Source organism: Canis lupus, chromosome 3, assembly GCF_003254725.2.
Source record: "Canis lupus dingo isolate Sandy chromosome 3, ASM325472v2, whole genome shotgun sequence".
Lineage (NCBI taxonomy): Eukaryota > Metazoa > Chordata > Mammalia > Carnivora > Canidae > Canis > Canis lupus.
The window spans coordinates 27,210,812-27,232,799 of NC_064245.1; the positions used below are offsets into that span (position 1 = coordinate 27,210,812).

General features: G+C 33.5%; 1 protein-coding gene across 3 annotated transcripts in view; it reads right to left on the reverse strand.

Moving 5' to 3' along the window:
* Positions 1-21,988, reverse strand: part of TENT2 (terminal nucleotidyltransferase 2) — a 62,692-nt gene that overhangs the window by 32,167 nt on the left and 8,537 nt on the right. For 2 of the 3 annotated variants that reach the window (XM_025437092.3, XM_049108338.1), the window contains exons 4-8: positions 20,455-20,692; positions 8,270-8,384; positions 8,089-8,180; positions 6,516-6,594; positions 4,534-4,603 (exon numbers count right to left, since the gene is read on the reverse strand). In XM_025437092.3, coding sequence (XP_025292877.1) covers positions 4,534-4,603; positions 6,516-6,594; positions 8,089-8,180; positions 8,270-8,384; positions 20,455-20,692 — 594 coding nt within the window. The remainder of the gene's footprint in view (positions 1-4,533; positions 4,604-6,515; positions 6,595-8,088; positions 8,181-8,269; positions 8,385-20,454; positions 20,693-21,988) is intronic. The other variant, XM_025437093.3, reaches the window with a different exon arrangement.

The window sequence follows — 21,988 nt, forward strand, 5'->3', positions numbered from 1 at the left end:
TGTCCCAGGATGGAGTCCCACATTGGGGTCCCAGGATGGAGTCCCACATCGGGCTCCCTGCATGGATCCTGCTTCTCCCTCTGCCTGTGTCTCTGCCTCTCTCTCTCTGCATCTTTCATAAATAAATAAAATTAAAAAAAAAAAGAACATTCCATCCCTACACAGATTTTTTTTTTAATTTATTTATGATAGAGAGAGAGAGAGAGAGGCAGAGACACAGGCAGAGGGAGAAGCAGGCTCCATGCACCGAGAGACCGATGTGGGATTCGATCCCGGGTCTCCAGGATCACGCCCTGGGCCAAAGGCAGGCGCTAACCCGCTGCGCCACCCAGGGATCCCCATCCCTACACAGTAGAATACACGTTCTTCTCAAGTGCACAACAGGGCATTCTCCAGATCGCATATTAGGCAACAAAACAAGTCTTAATAGAATTCAAAAAAATCGAAGTCATTCCATGCATCTTTTCTTGACCACAAGACTATGACGCTAGAAATCAACCCCAAGAAAAAAAACTGGAAACAACACAAATACAGGGAGATTTAACATGCTACCAAACAATGAATGGGTCAACCCAAAAATCAAAGAGAAAATTTAAAATTATACGGAGACAAAAATACAATAACCAAAAATCTTGGGAAAGCAGCAAAAGTGGTTCTGAGGGGGAAGTTTACAGCAAAATACGCCTACCTCAAGAAGTAATAAAAATCTCAAATACACAACCTAAACTTACACCTAAATGAGCTAGAAAAAGAACAAAAGGGACGCCTGGATGGCTCAGCAGTAAGCACACCTGCCTTCGGCTTAGGGCATGATCCGGGATGGAGTCCCACATCAGGCTCCCTGCATGGAGCCTGCTTCTCCCTCTGAGTATGTCTCTACCCCTCTCTTTCTCCGTCTTTCAAGAATAAATAAATAAAGTCTTTAAAAATAAAAAAAAAGAAAAAGAGCAAAAACCCAAAACCAGTAGAAGGAAGGAATAGAGATTAGAGCAGAAATAAATGAAATAAAAACTAAAAATAACAATATAACACACCAGTGAAACGAGCAGCTGGTTCTTTAAACTGATAAACTTTTAGTCAAAAAAAAAAAAAAAAAAAAAAAAAACCTTTAGTCAGACTCATCAAAAAAAAAAAAGAGAGAGTGAGAGAATGAGAGAGAGGACTAAAACAAAATCATAAACGAAAGAGGAGAAATAACAACCAACATCACAGAAATACATGGGATATAAAAGGATATTATGAAAAATTATATGCCAACAAATTGGACAATCTAAAAGAAATGGGTAAATTCTCAGAAATATATAACCTCCCAAAACTGAATCAGAAAGAAACAGAATATATGAACAGACTGAATACTAGCAATGAAATTAAATTAGTTTTCAAAAAACTTCCAGCAAATAAAAGTCCAGGACCAGAAGTCTTCACAGGTGAATTATAGCAAATATTCAATGAAGAGTTAATATGCATTCTCCTCAAACTATTCAAAAAAATAGAAGAAAAGGAAAATTTCCAAATTCATTCTATGAGTCTTGCACTACCCTGATAACAAAACCAAATAAAGATACACAAAAAAAGAGAACTACAGGCCAGTATCTCTGATGAATACAGATGTAAATCCTCAACAAAATATTATCAAGCCAAATCCAATCCAACAACACATTACAAAAATCATGACAATCAAGTGGGATTTATTCCTGGGATGCAAGGGTGGGGCTCAATATTTGCAAATCAATCGTGACACATTACATCCATTAGAAAAAGAATAAAAACCATATGAACTATCTCACCATAACAAAGGCCAAATATCGAAAAGCCCACAGCTAACATCATACTCAACAGTGAAAAACTGAGTGCTTTCCCCCTAAGAGCAAGACAAGGATGCCCACTCTCCCCATTTTTATTCAACAAAGTACTGGAAGTCATAGCCTCAGCAATCAGACAAGAAAAAGGAATAAAAGGCAACCAAATCAGTAAAAAGAAATAAAACTTTTACTATTTGCAGATGACATGATACTATATATAGAAAACCCAAAGACTCCTTCAAAAACTACCAGAACTGATAAATGAATTCAGTAAAGTTGCAGGATACAAAATCAATATACAGAAATCCATTTCTTTTTTTTTTTTTTTAATTCATGAGAGAGAGAGAGAGAGAGAGAGAGAGAGAAGCAGGCTCCATGCAGGGAGCTCGATGTAGGACTGGATCCCAGGCCTCCAGGATCATGCTGAGGGTGGCGCTAAACCCCTGAGCCACCGGGGCTGCCCCCATTAGTGTATTTAAGAGCAAAGGAAAAAAAAAAAGAAAAACCAGTAAACAGATTCTTATCTACAGAGAACAAACTGATGGTTACCAGAAGGGAGATGGGTAGCAAATAGGTGAAACAGGTGATGGAGATTAAAGAGTACACTTATTGTGACGAGCACTGAGTAATGCACAGAATTGTTCAATCACTATATTCTACACTTCAAACAGAACTGTACGTTAACAATGTTATTAAAATGTAAAACTAAAAAAAGAAAAGAGAAGAGAAGAGAAGAGAAGAGAAGAGAAGAGAAAAGAAAGAAAAGAAGAGAAGAGAAGAGAAGAGAAGAGAAGAGAAGAGAAAGAAAGAAAGAAAGAAAAGAAAAGAAAAAGAAAAGAAAGAAAAGAAAAGAAAAGAAAGAAAGAAAAGAAAAGAAAAGAAAAGAAAAGAAAAGAAAAGAAAAGAGGTATGCCTAGGTGGCTCAGCTCAGCTCATTAAACATCTGACTCTTGTTCTCAGCTCAGGTCTTGATCTCAGGGTTGTGAGTTCAAAACCCACCCAGTGTGGAGTCTACTCAAAAAAAAAAAAAAAAAGGTTTTTTTTTTAAGATTTTATTCATCTGTTTATGAGAGAGAGAGAGAGAGACAGAGAAAGAGAGAGGCAGAGACACAGGCAGAGGGAGAAGCAGGCTCCATGCAGAGAGCCCCATGTGGGACTTGATCCCAGAACCCCAGGATCACGCCCAGGGCCAAAGGCAGGTGCTAAAGCCGCTGAGCCACCCAGGGATCCCCAAAAAAACCTTTTTTTTTTAATTAAAAAAAATTTTAAACTACACAAAAAGGAATAAAATTTTTATATAATTACAACTACAACCATGTATTTTTAAATGATTATAATAAGCTAATAGTTTTATTTATATTTATCTCTCCTATAAAGTGCTTTAGAAGACTCTACCATTATTTTTTTGATGATAATTCAATAAATAATTATAGATTAGATGGATATATGGATGAACGGAAGGGAAAGTGTGAGCCAGGCATATATCTAAGAATTTGCTTAAAATATATATATTCAGTCAATTCTAATTATTTGCAGTACTTATGCTTTATAAAGTCACTATAAACATTGAATTAGAGAATATAAAACCACTGCTCCTAAAGGAAACAAAGGATTAGGTTTCTACAAGACTTTAGTCAAAACATTTTCATCAATCCATCAAAACGTGACTTTTTTTTATGTGTTTCCATTTAAAGACACCTTGTTCACTGACAATGAACTCACGGCCAGAAGTACTGTAACTCATGCCTGAACAAAGCATATCTAATACATATATTTCCTCCATAAGGCACATCACAGCTTTGTACACAGAAACAATAGACAATAACTTAGTACTATGCTCTGGGGCCATTTTAAACAGCAAAGTTGTTCATAAAAAGGACCAAAATGTAAAAAACACAGCACTAACTGGACAGTGAAAAGAATAACTATTTACAGTATGAGAGGTGAAATAAGATAGAAGTGTCACATTGTTTAACATCAGCTAGAAACCTATGCATTGAGTGACTGAGAATTTTTTCCACTCTGCACATGTCTACAAATAACCATGAAAGTGCTGCTATATTAATTTGGGGGGTTACGAAATAAATTTCATCAAGTAGACAAATTCATAAGGAATCCATGAATAATGAGGATCAACTGTTTATGTAAACAATTTCAGTATAACTTTTATAAAACTGGACTAGAAAACCTAATTTTTCACAATTCTATCTATTCTTTAGAGAACAGTTAAGTATTGTTTAACCATGAAACAGCCAATAACTATTTGCATTTTATATTCAAAGATTATATAAAAGATTCCAATCTCAATGCCCATAAGAATTTCAGAACCCAGGCTGGTAGAGTGTACTGATAGATGTAATTACATTTATAATAACACCCTTGATATAAAGACACATCAAATTTCATCAATTAAGATATATTCTGAAGAGTGATTACATTTCCAAAAGGCAAGAGATCACTAAAAAATGTGAAATGTAAATAAAATACATTCTTTAAAATGGATAGTTTCAAACACTTGAAATGTCAAGCAGAATAACCAAGTACAGTTAAGCATAAAAAATTGCTCAGACTATTCCAACAAATCATCTCAAAGACCAAACCAAGCAGTTCTAAGAACTGATGAAAATAAGCTATTATATGTTGTAGCATATATTTCTTAATTATCTACATCAAAAGAATATCTAAAAATGATCTAAAGCAACTGAAAAAGGGAAATTCAACAATGACTTACCTGACTTTATCCCTGAACTTCACAATTGGCACTTTTGCTCGAATCAGCTGAGGTCTCTCAATGTAGCCAGCTGAAGGATAAAAGATAATGTGAATATTCTCAAATTCATACTGTCCTAATGCACATTTTTAAAAAACAGTATTTTACTAAACTAAAATAATTTAAGAAAACAATCTTTGATAAGAAAGCAAAGACATTATCAAAGTCTAAGACTCAAACTTCCAATACTATTTAGAGGGATTTATATTAAAATTCAGAAATGTGGTCTAATATCTAACAATATTCATAAAGAAATTCATCACAGGGGATCCCTGGGTGGCTCAGCGGTTTGGCGCCTGCCTTTGGTCCAGGGTGTGATCCTGGAGTCCCGGGATCAAGTCCCACATCGGGCTCCATGCATGGAGCCTGCTTCTCCCTCTGCCTGTGTCTCTGCCTCTCTCTCTCTCTCTCAGTCTGTGTCTCTCATGAATAAATAAATATTAAAAAAAAAAAAGAAAGAAATTCATCACAGCATTATAAACGTGAAAAATATCTAGGTTAGCATCAGTGGGACAGCTAAATTCTGGCACAGCACAAAGCAAAATATTATGGTAGCCATAAAAATGATATTTACAAAGAGTCTTAAATGTGGAAAGGGGAAAGGCCTACAACATGATATATAGGGCAATGATATATATTTAAATAAGTATGATCTCTAAATGAAAGAATACATGTATACATGTCTTTCATTCATTCCATCAAACTTTAAAAAAAAACTGTTTGAAAATAATACATGTTCATTATAGATAATTAGGAAAATACAGAAATATATAAAAAAAGAACTGCAAATTTTTTCCAAAGGAACAATTTCCTAATGTTGCAACTAAAGAAAAACTAATACCAGTTTTAAAAATAAGAAATTTTCCTGGTAAAATGCTTTTACCACCCAAGTCATAATAGGATATGTCAAGCTTCAAATAGAATTTGTGTGCAGAAATTCAACAAGGTTCAATGAAAAATAAGATTAAAAGCTTCAAGTGCCAGATGCAGGTTCTGACAGCAACAAACTATACTCTTCAGGCAAATTACTAAACCCACTGATCACCATTCTCCTTAACTATAAAAAATAACAACAAGGATACCTTTGAATTAGACAATTTCTAACATCCCTTTCATTTTTAATATTTGATTATTCTAATAAATAGCTGTGGAAAATCCATTTAAGGTATGAATTAGTCTTTTGTTTTACAAATATGAAAACTTAAGTCCACTTAAATAAATCACTCATTTCTAACAAAAAATATAACTTATTCAAGGACAATAATTTGTCACTTGACTTTGTATTTTCCAGGTCAAAGCCTGACACATAAGGAGTATCTGTTGAATAAATGGGCATAGCTCTTTTCAACGTCATGTAGGTAGTGTGACTTCAACTGTCCACAATATTCTGTGGAAATTTAAAATAAATTATTTGAGATGGCTTAACAAATGGATTAAAATCCACTTAGCTTGCTTATTCAAAGAATAAAATCTTATAATAGCCTATGTCAATAATTTTGCTTTTATTGGGAGTAATTCATTCATGGGCTTCATGTTCAGCAATATTTTTAAAATGTGATGTCATAAACTGCATGTCACTGCGAAACAGATGAAATTCTCATTTCCTCACATGAATCTGTATCACTCTTTCATCTTTTCCAAGATACTCTGTGCTACAGCTATTCATATTCAGGCTTTCCCTTCCCTAACAGCCCACTGAGAAAAAGAACTGAACTTTACATATATTTAAATTCTGCAGTGCATGCAGTGGGATTATTTTACAAGTAAACTCAATAAAGAACTATTTTCTTCCTAATCAAGAGTTAAAAAAGAATTCATTTGGAAAAAAACATATTATACCTATCCTGACCAGAAAATTAACAATTCTTACCAGAAAATAAAGTGAGAGATATATTAAATAGTTATGTCGGATGTCATATGAACTTGAAGTAAATGAGACTTACAAAGTCTAGTACAGAAGTGTTTATGGACTAAGGTGAGTATATGCCGTGCTTCAGTCTTCTGATTTACCTGAAAAAAACACTGAAAAGTTAAAAATAAATTGTTTTTTCATTATCTTTCTAAATTTAGTGTTTTATTCTCTTAATGTTTCTCAACAAAGAGAAACCATACAAAGTAAACTTTTCTTTGGAGTTATTTTTCAATATGCATTAAATTACATTATAGAAAACATCAACTTTTATGCTGTCTTTCCTATCAACATTCCTAAATCAATTCCTAATTAACGCTAAATTTTAAAAATATTCAAACAGTTTTATATGCCATTTTTTTACTTTAGTATAAGTGTACATAAAGTGATCTTCTAGAAAAACAAACAGAATTTTAACGTTCTGTAACATGTTATATTTCCCTATCTAGATTGTGAGCTTCTTAAGGATAAGGGTCAAATCTATGGTGTCTCAGTGTAAGTTCTGACAACATGATTCAAACATATGAACAAGAGAGAATTAGTGAATTGTGGCTAAGTAGACTCTAACTGTATGAGAGAAAGATTAAATTAAAACTAATATTCTTCGCTATTATTATTTCTGAGGCTTTTTTTTTTTTTTTTAAAGTTTTCCTTTATGTGATTTCAAAGCCTAGAATAATGGCAGAGTTTCTTTCCTGGAATAAATCTCTGATTTGCAGTAACTAGAAGCCAATTTTGTTAATGAAGTAATAAAAATAATAAAAATATATACTACCACTCAGTAGATTTTTTTGCATTTTTAAAGAGGTGGAATGTAATAAAGCATATTAAAATTATAGTAAATTTAATCTTTGGTAATTCAGAAGAGACCTCAGCATATTAAAGAGACTGCTTCAAGTCAACTTAATGAACACCCATTGCTATGGTATTAAGGAAACACAAGAGTATCAGTTATCAGGAAATTCAAACAAACATAAATCTAAATAATTAAATTTGGTTGCGAAATAAAAAGAAACAAAGCCAAAAGATTACAAAAAAAATATATTCAATCACAATAGTCTTATTTTAAAAGTCAGTGCAATCTGTTTTTATATTCCCAAAATAAGAACTCCAAACCCCATAGCATTTTCAAGGGGGAAGATTTAAAAAACAGAATCACTGATAATTCAAATGGAAAGGAAATATATCAAGATAATACTGACACATACTCTTCTTGTTGCATCCTGGCAATATTCCAATCCAATGACATTTCAAAATAGAGGCCAAACACAGTGAAGCCATCTTAATTTAACAACTCAAAAATAAATTAATGCTGTTATACGTATGTGTGCATGTGCACATGCCATAAAAGCAAAAGCAGCAGCATTTCCTGGCTTTCCTTGAATTACTATGAACAGAGAGTCCAAAGAATTAATTAAAACAAAACAAGGTTTTTTTCAATGATTTTTTTTTTTTTAAGTAGGCTCCACACCCAGCATGGAGCCCACACAGGGCTTGAATTCAGGACCCAGCTTAACCCAGGCATTCTTCTTCAATGATTTTTACATGAAATTTCTTGAAAGACTTAACATGAGAAGAACACTTGCAACAAATGCTTCATTACTTACTGGTTCTTCTTTAACAACTAGGCATAAATCACCATCACTGCTCCGGGTACCAAATCCATTTAAAGAGGACCCAACCAAAAAAAGTCTGCTTTCTAGAGAAACAGAACGAAATTATAAGGCATTATTTAAATTTTAAGGCAGGAATGCATATACAAAGGGCATCCAAAATACGGAAACATACGTGGAAATAACAGCTGAATTTCTCTCTGCAGCTGTGTTCGACACAATTCTTTCTTCTTTAAATCACTTACTTGCTGCTGACATGCTTCAAATAACTCCAGTATCTGCTGACTCAACTTGAATCCACCGCAAAAAAAGTAAAAATTTTGTTCAGAAATGTAAAAGTAATTATTATACCAAGAAGTTTAAAACAACACTATCAACAGTATTTTAAATATATTATCTCCTTAACACTTTGCCAAAACTATCACTCAATAGTACTTAATAACTGAAATAGTTACTAATTTTTCCAAAGTAAAGTATCATTGATAAGTCACAATAAAGTACAGATGGTTACAGAAAATTCTTAATGAGTATAATCCATAGGATAGCAAACTACAATCTTCAGTTGCTGCCTGTTTTTGGAAGGCACATGAGCTAAGATGGTTTTTACATTTTTAAAGGGTCAGAAAAACAAATAAGATATGCAACAGAAACATACAAGGGGCCAAGTCTAAAATATTTACTACCTGTCTTTTTAAAAAAGAAGTTAGGCCAATCCAATATTCATATCACCAATAACAAATATTAACAAACTTTGGAAGAAAAGCCCCTGGTTGTCTTTGCTTATACAAACCACTCTCTTTCCCCATTTTTACAACACTGACCTGAATCCTGTCTTCTTGTTGCCATCTATAGACAGATCTCCTTGTTTATTGACCTATCTGGTTCACATTTTCCCCTCCAACTCAATTCTTAACCATCATCACAGGTAATTACCTCATCTGCAATGGGCTATCACAACATATGCCACCATTTCTGAACTCTTCTTACTCTAGTATTTTTCATCAGCATTACACTCCCACAGCCATAACGTGGTCTTTACAATAGAACAGAACTCTAGCTCTGAAACTTTAAATTCCAATATATTATCTTGGCTTCAATCTCCTGTCCAATTCTTACTTTCTTATTACTCCCTTCATATCTGCCTCAGAACCACACAGACCTGGAGTTCACTAAATTCTCCCTTTCCTGCCTGCTTATTAGCACCTGAATGGTATGACTTCTTCCCTACCCAGTCTATACCACTAAGTGCATCCCTTGAACCACTCACTCTATTTTATCATGCCTTAACATTATCCCCTTATCATGCTCAATCTAAAACCTGTCCTGCAAAACCCTAATCTTAGGGTCTATACAACCATCTTCTAAGCTCTTTCATCAGAACATGAAACTGAAAAAAATTTTTAAATCACAAAACTGGCATTTTTCAACTTATTTTATTCACTCAGACTCCCATGCCTCTGGCTGATTTTGCTAACATTTTTTCACCATCACCACTCTAAAATCTTTACTACTTTCCTCAAGTTCCCTATACTTACCTCATTTTCTTTAGCAAATAACTTTATACAAAGTTTACTAAAAAAAACCCTGAAAATAGCAGATGTAACACTCCTCCCAGTTTCCTAACTATAAACTTGCAAACTAACATATCTGAATGAAATCTCATCTTTTTATCTCTTCGGTCAGAAAAACTGTTCTCTTCCCCTGCTCAAGGTTAATCCCTCTACCAATACTTCTGTAGTCAAGCCTCCTGATCACCTCCAGTTCACAAAATACTTCCATCAGTTTTTCCACCTCTCTTGCATTTCAACCTCTCCCTCTCTAAGCCTTCCCAGCGTCCATATCAGACATAAGTCTCACCCGCATTTAAAATGTTTTCTTAAAACAGACAAAGCAAAACAAAAAAAGAAAAGCTCATAATACATACAGAGAAAAAACTAGTGGTTTTCAAAAGGAGAGGGTGGAGGAATAGTGGAAATACATGAAGGGGATTAAGAGGCACAAACTTTGTTACAAAATAACTATGTTACAGGATTGAAAGGTTGGGCATAGGGAACATAGTCAATATGATAGTAACTTTATACCATGACAGAGTAAGTACAGGTAATGTAATGAGCATTTCCTAACATACATAATTGTCAAATCACTGTTGTACACCTAAAACTAATATATAGTAATATATACATGTCAACTGTACTTCATTAGAAATAAATTTTTTATTTAAAAAAAGAAAAAATGTTAATAGACTGGCAAAAAGTAAACAAAATATTTTCCTTTGTCATGTTTAGAATACACATTTTAAGAAGGCAGAGGCAGTCTGGGCAACTTGACAATGAAAGAGACATCATTTTTTAATATCTCTTTGATAACAATATTAATATACTTAACATTAATATTTTAATAGTTTTTTAAAAACCCTCTCTCCAAAAAGGACCAACTAGAAGAATAAAACAAATATATAAAACCAAACCAAAATAAAACAAAACAGGGTCAACAAATACAAAACAAATGACTAGGTCTTACTCATGAACCCCAAAATATGAGCAATTGGGACCAAATACCAATAGAATCAAGACCCACATGGTACTAGAAACATTAAGAAGGACAAAAAGAAAAAGATTTTGGAGAGTCCTGAAGCCAGACCATCCAGAAATCAAATTGCCTAAGGGGTACTACACTTCCTGACCCCTTCCTCAAATTGAGGAATCCAATTCAGAGTGGAACAGCAATCAAAACTGGGGGAGAGTTTCAAAGGCTACAGATGAGAGTTCACAGGTAAATGCACGGGTAAATGCCCAGTTCACAGGATCACAGAAAGATCAAAAATTTCAAAACCATGTAAAAGCTCCCTTCTAAAGCAACACAGCAGCAAATACTGCCAGAAGGAGAAATCTAACCTAAACAGTAGAGTCATAAGGGTCAAAGAAAACAGAGTCTAGAATGATTCTGACTCCCAGGTGACAGCTGACAATGCCTGGCAACATCCTAGTTTCATAACCAGGGGAAAGAGAGGTGCCGTAGGGGTGGTCACAGGCATCTAGTAGGCCAGGATGCCACTAAACATTCTACACAATGAATAGGATGATCCCTCACAGCAAAGATTATTTGGCCCCAAAATGCTGATATTGCAGAGGGTGAAAAATCCTAGTCTAGATAAAAGAAAAAGGAAAGAAAAGATCTCGAAAGTATATTTCTGAATACTACATAATTAGAGAATAAGATTCCTAAAACCATAAACCCTAGGAAAGGTATAGTCTACCCAACCATTCTAATTTAATAGTAGTACAGGAAAAGGCACCTCACTTTTATTTGTATTTATAAAATATGAAATGCAAATTTCTGGAATCTCAGAAAGAGAGATGAGAATTGGAAAACAGAAAAAATTTGAAGAAATAATGCCTAAAAAGGACTCTGGTCAACTCCCATACAAAGTTTTTTTTTAGATTTTTTTTTTTAAGTTTTATTTATTTATTTTATGATAGACATAGAGAGAAGAGAGAGAGAGGCAGAGACACAGGAGGAGGGAGAAGCAGGCTCCATGCCGGGAGCCTGACGTGGGACTCAATCCCGGGACTCCAGGATCGCGCGCGCCCTGGGCCAAAGGCAGGCGCTAAACCGCTGAGCCACCCAGGGATCCCCACCATACAAAGTTTTTATAAGAAAACTAAGAATAGAGTAACACTGCTATAGATAATCAAACACACACCAGAAAGACATGTTCACAAAACTAATGGAAATTTTAACATACTATATCAAGCCAAGGCTTCTTCTCTTGTGTTTTCATTTTCTAAAATGATAAGTGACTATCAAGTATATATACTAGTACTAACAAAAAACAATTGGAAATCTACATTTTGAAAACTTGTCAATATCAGTAAAAAACAATAAATATTTAGAAGTATATTTACCACAAAGTATATAGAACTTGCATACTTAAAATTACAAGATAGTGATGTGAGAAATTAAAAACCTAAATAAATGGAGGGCTACACCATGTTTATGGATCAAGTAACTATTGTTAAGATGTTAATGCTCCTAAAATTAATCCATAGAGTCAATGCAATCAAAACAAAATAAGATACCTAGCAAGTTTGTTTCTAGAAATTGAGAAAATAACCTTAAATCTTATTTGAAAGGCAAAAGACCAAGATAAGCTGAAAAAAGGGATGGAAAAGTTGGAGAATTTACCTTGCCAGACTTCAAGACTGACTTACTATAACAGTTATAATAATCAAGAAAGCATGGCATAGGCAAAAGGATAGATTTAAAAGATAAAAAAGAATACTGAAGTATTTGTGAATATAATGATACACCTTTCATGTGCTTCAAACTAATGAGGGAGAGAGGTACAGATAAAATAAAATTGGTAGTACGCTGGTGGTTTTTAAATACAGCTCAGTGATACGAAGATTTATGATACTATATTCTATTTATATATTTGATATTTTCCATAATAAAACTTTTTAAAAAGCATCCAAGTTAATAAAAGGTTTGAAAGAAGTTGCTGGTAAAGTGGTTAACATAAAATTTTAAATGACACTTGAACAATTAAGTTTTATTCATTTGCAGGGTTGGCAAACTATGGCCTATAAGCCAAATACTGCCCCTGAACTGTTTTGCAGAGTCAGTAAAATAGAATAATTTTTGCATTTTTTAAGCATTGTTTCAAAAAGAGAGAAAAGAAAAAATATTTAACAGAGGCCCCACATAGCCCACATATCTAAAATACTTACTAATTGGCCCTTATAGGAAAAATTTTGCCAACCCCCTGATCTAGAGATTCAGGTAGATCAACACAATCCTAGAACTAATAGTAAGTAGCATCCTACATATAACTACCTTTCTTGAGTAACAAAAAAGAAACTTCTTTACAATAATGCTCAAATGAATTTTTCATATTTATAAAGTTCTTTCATCTGAAAAATCATATTCATATAGAAACATTCCTATACAAAAAAAATTATGATTATGTGAAAAATATAAAATTATATATACTTGCTCCTTTCTCTTTTTTACATTCACAGAAACATTTCTTCTTTTTCAAGTACTGCTATAATGGAGAACTAATAGGTTTCTATACAAAAGAATTCTCCTCACTATCTAGCTATTTACTTAGGGATTCACATTATCAAATTATGTTCTCGAATTCTAGAACAGACACCATACAGAATATAGAGTACAAATAAAACAAAACTCAAAACAAATGTACCAACATGCTAAAATAAGACTTCTACTTAAATTTAGAGAAATATTTCAGAAGATGGCTCAATGTTCTTATAATTCTGGTGTGGGGCATGAAATGTATGATATGAATTCTCTTTGGCTGATGAATTAAATATTCAAATCATATATGTAATACCAAGGTGATTATAAATAGCACTTCAGGAATTTTCTTTAATTGCTTTTATTTCACTCAGAAGCATATTTTTCTTCATTAGTTTAAAACCATTATTCCAACATAGTACCCATATAATAGATTATTCTTAAAGTTGTTTCAATCTCTACAATACTATCCGTTTAGGCTGCCCTCCCAAGATCTATTATTTTAATTAAAAGTAACTGTAGAAGATATTTATTTCTCACTATAAGTAAAACTTGTACCTGTTCAAAACTGTACAAAAGATTTACCTACATATAGCATAAAATACTAAAAATAACGTATCTTCCAAATATAAATGCCCATTTTTCTTAAAAAGTATTATAACCTGTCTTCAAAGTCAGTCCCAAACAAATTACCAATGAAGTTGTCTTAGGTCAACACAAGCCATCAAGGACAAGTATAGATTGAGATTCAGAAAAGTTTTTAAATGTGTCGATAAATAAAGCTTAAGGTCTAACTTTCACGTGTCATTCTCAGCAGCTTCTACATCTGTCCCCATTACCCGGGTCCCCATGTAAATAAAAATAAAAGTAAAAATTGAGCTGGCATTACCAAGACCTGATCATATACTATACGAAAATGGTAACAGGTTTTTTACTAAATATAAGTGCCATTTGAAAAAATAAACACAAGTTAGTAGAGAGCTTTCAAAGACAAGGGAAATAAATTTAAATATAGTATAGAAAACATTAGTTATTAATTCATAAGCATTTCAACAAACATTGGCAATTCCTCAGGCTGTCTCTTGCTCTCTCCCCTTAGGCAACAAAAATTGCCATAATCCTTGTTACATCTGTAACTACAGAAAAGCTGGTACTAATTACTGAGTAAAATAAAGCTAGATATATAATAATGGTTTAAATTCATTATTGATGCTGAATTCCCTTTCTCTTAAACTAAACTAAACTAAAATAAAATCAGGAAAATCTCATGCCAAAAACGACATGTTCCTTGCTGGTGTGTTAAATTATGATGTTTCTATTAGGAGTAGAGTCTTCTTAATTAACTGGCACACTGATTAGGCAGTTTGAATTGCTGATTTCTTTCTCAAGTTTGACTGCTTCTAGGTATATATTACTGAATTTGACCAAGAAGTAAAAGGAGAATGGAAAAACAAAACAAGCTTTCACTTGAGGACCTTTTGTGCAGAGTCCTAGCCTAGATTTTCTACATAAAAATACATTTCAGTAGCTTTCAAAACTTTTCTGACACATCCATTAGAAAGATAGAGCTCTAGGAATAAATTTAATAACCAAGGAGGTGAAAGATCTCTACAATGAAAACTATAAAATATTGACAAAAGAAACTGAAGACGACAAATAAATGGAAAGATATCCCGCATTCATGGATTGAAAGAATTAAAATTGTTAAAAAGTCCATAGTACCCAAATCAATCTATAGATTTAATGCAATCCCTACAAAACTCCAATGGCATTTTTCACAGAAATAGGAAAAAAAAAAAAAAAAGCATTGCTAAAAAGCCCTATGGAACCACAAATAACCCAGAATAGCTATAGCAATCTTGAGTAAGAACAAAGATGGAAGCATCACAATCCTAATTTCAAATTATATTACAAAGCTATAGTAATCAAAATAGTATAGTACTGGCATAAAAACAGACACAGAGACCACTAGAGAGCCCAGAAATAAACCCTTACGAATACAGTTAACCCATCTTTGACAAAGGTGCCAAGAATACACAATGGAAAAAGGACAGTCTTCAACAATGTCAGGGAAACTGGATATCTATATGCAAAAGAATGAATTTAGACCATATCTTACACCATGCACAAAAATCAATGCAAAGTGGATTAAAGATTTAAATATAAGACCTGAAACTGTAAAACTCTTTAGAAAACATAGGGTAAAAACTCCTTGAGAATGGTCTTGCAATGATTTTTTTGACCCAACACTAAAAGCACAGGCAACAAAAGCTAAAATCAACAAGTAGGACTACATCAAACTAAAAAGTTTCTGCACAGCTCAAGAAACAGCCAACAAAATGAAAAAGCCACTTACAGAATGGGAAAATATATTTGCAAATGATATACTCAATAAGGGGTTAATATCCAAAATCTATAAGAAACCCATATGATTCAATAGCAATGAATCAATCACCCAATTTAAAAATGGGCAAAGGACCCGAACAAACATTTTTCCAAAGAAGACACACAAAAGCCAACAGGTACCTGTAAAGATGCTCAACATTACTAATCATCAGGGAAATGCAAATCAAATCCACAATGAGATATCATCTCACACTGGTTAAAGGGCTACTATCAAAAAGTTCAAGGTAACAAGTATTGGCAAGGATGTAGAGAAAAGGAAATCCTTATACACTGTTGGTGAGAATGTAAATTGGTACAACCACACTGGAAAACAATATGGAGGCTCCTCAAAAATTAAAAATAGAATGACCATATCATCCAGCAATTCCACTTCTGGATATTCAAAAGAAATAAAATCACTATCTCAAAAAGATATCTGCACTTCCATGTTCACTGCAGCATTAAACATAGTAGCCAAGATATGGAAACAACCTAAAAGTCTGTCAATGGATGAATGAATAAAGAAACGTGGTATACATACACATATACATATACATACATAGGCACAACATATACACACACAATGGAATATTATTTGGCCTTACAAAGAAGGAAATTATGCCATTTGCAACATGGACAAACCTGGAGACATTATGCTAAATGAAATAAGCTAGACATAAAAAGAAAATATTGCATCTCACTTACATATGAAATCTAAAAAAGTCAAATTAATAAGCAGAGTAGAACGGTGATTATCAGGAGCTGGAAGGTATGGAGAGAATGGGAAAATTTTGGAATTGGATGATAGGAGGAGGGGAATAGCTCCACTTTTAACTGCCTTGTCTCAATGCCCAACAAGGCAATATCTCAACTCTATTTTGTATGTTTTTAATATCCCCTGCAGTAGCATTAGTAGCATTAAGCTGCCTACCTGGTCTGACCAAGTTATTTCCCAAGGTATCGATTATTACTCTTGATAGTGTTCTGGTTACAAAATTGTTTGGATTTTGAGTAACCTACTCCAGCCCTATTTTCCCATAGCCCTATATTCTTAGTGTGCAATTTGCAGAATACGAGCTTTCACAAGAGCACAAAAATTACAAATCTTCCCAGTTCCAAAAAGATCTTGACTAGTTGCTCAATTAATTTATACACCCCAAATCTATGTTCCTTATCTCTGTTAAGTAGTCCAAAATCAAATCACTGGAGTCACAAATGCCCCTTTCTTCCTCTCTTCCCTATATTCAATGATTTCACACATTCTACCAATTTTCTTTATGCATGGTCTCTCACATCTTTTCCACCACATGCCATAACTGAAAGCTTCAGCACCTCTCATCTGAATTAATTTAACAGCTTCCAAGATTCTAATCATCCATGTTCTAGGCCCTCCTTATTCCAAGCTAAATTCCACTATACCACAAGAACTATCTTCCCCATAATGCCAATCTGGTTGTGCTATTCCTCTACACAAAAACCTTCAATGGCATTCTATTGTGAATTCAAGGCCCCAAACCACTACTCCATTTTTATTTCACACTGAAGCTCCCATTCAGTTCACACTGTAGCAGAGGTAAACAGAGGCAAACAATACAAACCATTGAGCACACTGTTGGCAAGAAAACCATTTATTAATATCAGCTATACTGGCACAGATTACCTGGTGTTATAGTCAGTTCTAAGACTGTCATCTCCCTACCCTTAATTTTAAGCATCTTAAGTTCCTCCTCTTTGTATTATCAGAGACAAGGGTCAAATCTTGGTTGTGTCACTTACTAGCTGTGACCTTGAGCAAGTTATTTAGCTTTCTGAGCCTCAGTAAAATTAGGATAATATCCATGTCATGGGGTTGTTGAAAAGACTAAATGACATAAGATATGTAGAATGCCTAGAAGAGAAAAGACAGCAATAAATGTTAGTTTTCTATAAAAGTGTTCGCTTAAAAGAATGAACACAGAACTAACTGCTTGCCTTTTTTCTCCTACAACTAGGCAGGTAGAAAGTAGCACTCAAAGAAATTGTCTCAACAACAAAATATACCTTTATCTTTCTGAAATAAATGCTTCTCTGAGAAACATGAGGTTTGAGAGAATCTTTTCCTATGCTATTAAGCAAAGAAAAAGTTACTCATACTTTACTGGATGATATATACCGATTAATATAAATTATTATATTTACTGAGACTCAACATATGCCTAGTCTATATGCAGAACCAGCAGTTATTTAGTTAGTTCTAACAGTTAACTATTATAGACATAAAGATACATGCAAAAATATAGAAAAATTCAATACTTATAAATTCCACTAAAAAATGAGCCTGCATATATACATTAAAAACCAAAAAATAGTAAAAGATCCTTATATATTCAAAGAGTTGGTCAGATTTGATTCATACCACAGGCTTTCACACTATAGCATTACAAGAGTTTCTTTAAAATGAGAAAGCAAAGAAAGGAGAATGAATGGGGCAGTGGGGAATGGGGGAAGGAGACGGTATGGAAACACTACCAAAACTTCTCAAGTCAGTCTTTTCCCATTTTACTTCCTCTCTTCCTCCCTCCTGCTGGTTTTCCCTAACAGCTTTCCTACTTAATAATAACAAAAGAACGACAGAATCATTTTAATAAATAGTGCTAGGACTACTGGACTAACAGTATAAGAATGAAGTTGGACCCTATTTCATATCATACAAAAATTAACTCAAAACGGACCAAAGACCTAAATCTAAAAGTTTAAACTATAAAGCTCTTAGAATAACACAGACATTAATTTTTGTGATCTTGGATCAGGCAATGATTTCTTATATATATATATCATCAAAAGCTCCAGCAACCAAAGAAAAACAGATATACTGGACTTCATTAAAATGAAAAGCTTTTGCGTTTCAAAGGACACCAACAAGAAAGGAAAAAGACAAACCACAGAATGGGAGAATAGATTTGCAAATCATTTATCTGACAGAAGTCTAATATTCAGAACATATAACGAACTCTTACAACTCAACAATAAAAAATAAATAACCCAATTAAAAAATGGGCAAAAGATCTGAATAGACAGTTATCCAAAGAAGATACACAATGGCCAACATGCAAATGAAAAGATGACCAACATCATTAGTCACTAGTGAAATGGAAATCAAAATCACAATAAGATACCATTTCATACCCACTAGGATGGCTATAATCAAAAACAAGACAATAACAAGTGTTGACAAGGATGTAGAGAAATTAGAACACTCATACACTGTTGGTGAGAATGTAAAATGGCATAGCCACTTTAGAAAACACGTTGGCAGTTCCTCAAAAACTTATAGTTACCACATTACGAATAATTTCAGTAGGTATATACCCCAGAGAAATGAAAATATGTCCACACAAAAACTTGTACACAGATTTTCATAGTAGCATTACTGAAAATACTCAAAGAACAGAAACAGCCCCAGAGTTGATCAACTGATGAATGCACAAACAAAATAAGATAGATCTATAAAATGGAATATTATTTAGCTATAAAGAGACAAAAAACTGACACATGCCACATTCATGGATGAACCTTGAAAATATGCTAAATGAAAAAAGCAAGACAATATAATGTATGATTCCATTTATATGAAATGTCCAGAAAGTAAATCCTTGGGAGATAAAAAATCAATTGGTGGTTGCCAAAGGCAGGGGGAGCAGGTTGGGAAGGTCAGGTATGGGAAGGGACTGCTACTGGATATAAGGTTTCTTCTGGGGATGACGCAAATATACTAGAATTAGATAGTGGTAATGATTGCAGCACCACTTTGCAAATACACTAAAAACCACGGAATCATATATTTAAAAGAGTGGGTTTTATGACAGTTATATCTTAAAGAAAGAATGATAAAGGAATAAAAAGCAGCACAACTGAAGAATGAAGCAAGCGTTCCTTTTTTGACCCAACATTTTCTGCAAACTTACTATGTTCCAGACCTATGCTGGTTTCTAGGAACCCAAAGATCAGTAAAACAGTCACTATACTCTTCAGGATCATTCTCCTTAGCCTACAAATGTCATATTTCTTGAAAGTGGAGGAGCTTTGAAAATGCAAAAACAGGGCAGCCTGGGTGGCTCAGCGGTTTAGCGCCTCCTTCAGCCCGGGGCGTGATCCTAGAGACCTGGGATGGAGTCCCACATCAGGCTCCATGCATGGAGCCTGGTTCTCCCTCTGCCTGTGTCTCTGCCTCTCTCTCTCTCTGTCTCTCATGAATAAATAAATAAAATCTTAAAAAAAAAAAAAAGAAAATGCAAAAACAGCAAATATAAGCTATAGACAAGCCAAGAGAACATTACAAACTCTTCTAAATAACCTAGAATTAGGGGGTGGGGGGGAGTAGATGTGCTTCTAATATTAATGTTAAATAACTCATTGTTCCCTAAGCCTGATAATGTCATTTTCCAAAAATTTTTAAACAGCTTCAATTCATTTATTTGAAATGTTTTTCACAAATGTTTCTGATAAATCTTTCTTCATATCACTCTAAATATATTAGTCTTTCAGTGACACCTGGATTCTCTATTTTTGACATTCAAAAACCTCATGACAAACACAAAAATCCCAAAAGGAAATGCTTTTTGGCACTTTATTACAATAACTATATGAAAATGTGTTTCTCTATAATAAAAATAATAACAGAGTTTTCTAAACTAAGAAATCAAATGTTCCGAGCTCTAATCTAGATTTTTATAAATCAGAGAAAATATGATTTCCTGATATGAAAGCTACACTTCCATAAAAGAACAGCTAACAAAAATTTAAAAATCAAATTTACACAGAAAACTGCTGAATAGTTTAAACAGAGCAAAAAAAAAGGCATATTCTACTTAATCCAAAACATTAGGTATGTCCAGTGTTTTCAGTACATTATATTAATTTCCCAAAAGTTAAAACTAAAATCCACATTATTATTACCTTATCTTTGGCCTCAGGCAGTGTGATTTCTCTAGGTTCTAAAAATGGTATTTCTCGAAAAGGTGGCACACATCTGACTATATCTGGTACATAGTGTGTATGAAACAATGGCGGCATTGAGTATCTTCTTTCACCTGACAAAGGCACTATGTGGTTAACTATAGTTGGTTCTTGGTGGGGTGAATGGAAACGTTGCCGTTTACCGTCAAGAGGAAGGTTTTTTTCATCGCTTAATCTCCTGAAAACAAGCAATATACCTTAGTGATTAAAGATATAACTTTCTAATAACAAACAGAAAAAATTAAAAATATATAAGTAACAAATACCAATACTGACTCTTTCAGCAAGGCCACATTATTAGCTCTATAGGAATCTTAAAATATTCACTGTGAACATAAGAGATGCCTTAGAAAAATACCCTAGGAAAAATGAGTAGTAATAATGTTTACTTTAAAAAACTACATATGTACATCAGGGTTAGTCTCCTACATTTGAACTACCCCAATGTTTTTATCTCATCAGTGAAAACTTTGTGGGAAAACTTCTATTCATAGAAACACTAATAATAAAAGGTTCTTTAAGGGGCACCTGGCCAGCTCAGCAGTAGAGCGTGAGACTTAATCTTGGGGTTGTGAGTTCAAACCCATATTAGATGTAGAGATTACTTAAAAATAAAACTTAAAAAATAATAAGTAAATAAACAAATAGGCTCTTTAAATCCACCTGATGAGTTCTGGCTCATCAGTTGAAAAAATTATATTAAAAAGCTTAAAGACAATGAACTACTAAAGAAATATGAAAATTAATTGCATTTCAGATAATGGTAATGTATTAATGTTAAATTCCTTGGCATGACAGTGTATTTTGGTTATTAGGAGAATATCCTTGTTCTTAGGAGGAACATACTAATGTGCTCTGGGATAAAATGAAGTGATATCTACAACTTTTTCACATGGTTTAGGAAAAAAGTAGGGGTAGAGAGAACAAGAGGCAAAAAAAAAATGTAGCAAAACTTTCATGAATCTAGGTAAACCACATACAGGGGATTATTGTACTGCTCTTTAAAGTTTTCTGGAGGTATAAAATTTTCAAAATAAAAAAACAAAAGGAAATAATTAAAAATTATACTTCAGACCACGGGAAATGGTCTGATCTCTTTTAAGCTCTAAAATTCTATGGGTCACCACTACCTGACGTTTTTATTATAAAACTCCTTTAGGATTACACTGATTCTTCCCTCCTTGACCCATAAAATATGTGGAACTCTCACTTACAGGTAAAAATGTACAATGCTAAAAACATGAGAGCATATTTAGTACCTTTTAACATAAAAGTGATTTAACTTTAAATGCCTTCTACTGAGAATCCCAATTTTAGTTTTTAAAATATGTCTAACTCTGAGCCAATGGAATTTATTTTCATTTGTGATTCACAAGTTAGCTATCCACACAATCTCAAAAAAGTTAAAATCTGAATAAAGTCAATACTTTCAGCATCATTAGATAGCTTTCCACAACAACTTCGAAGAACTCAC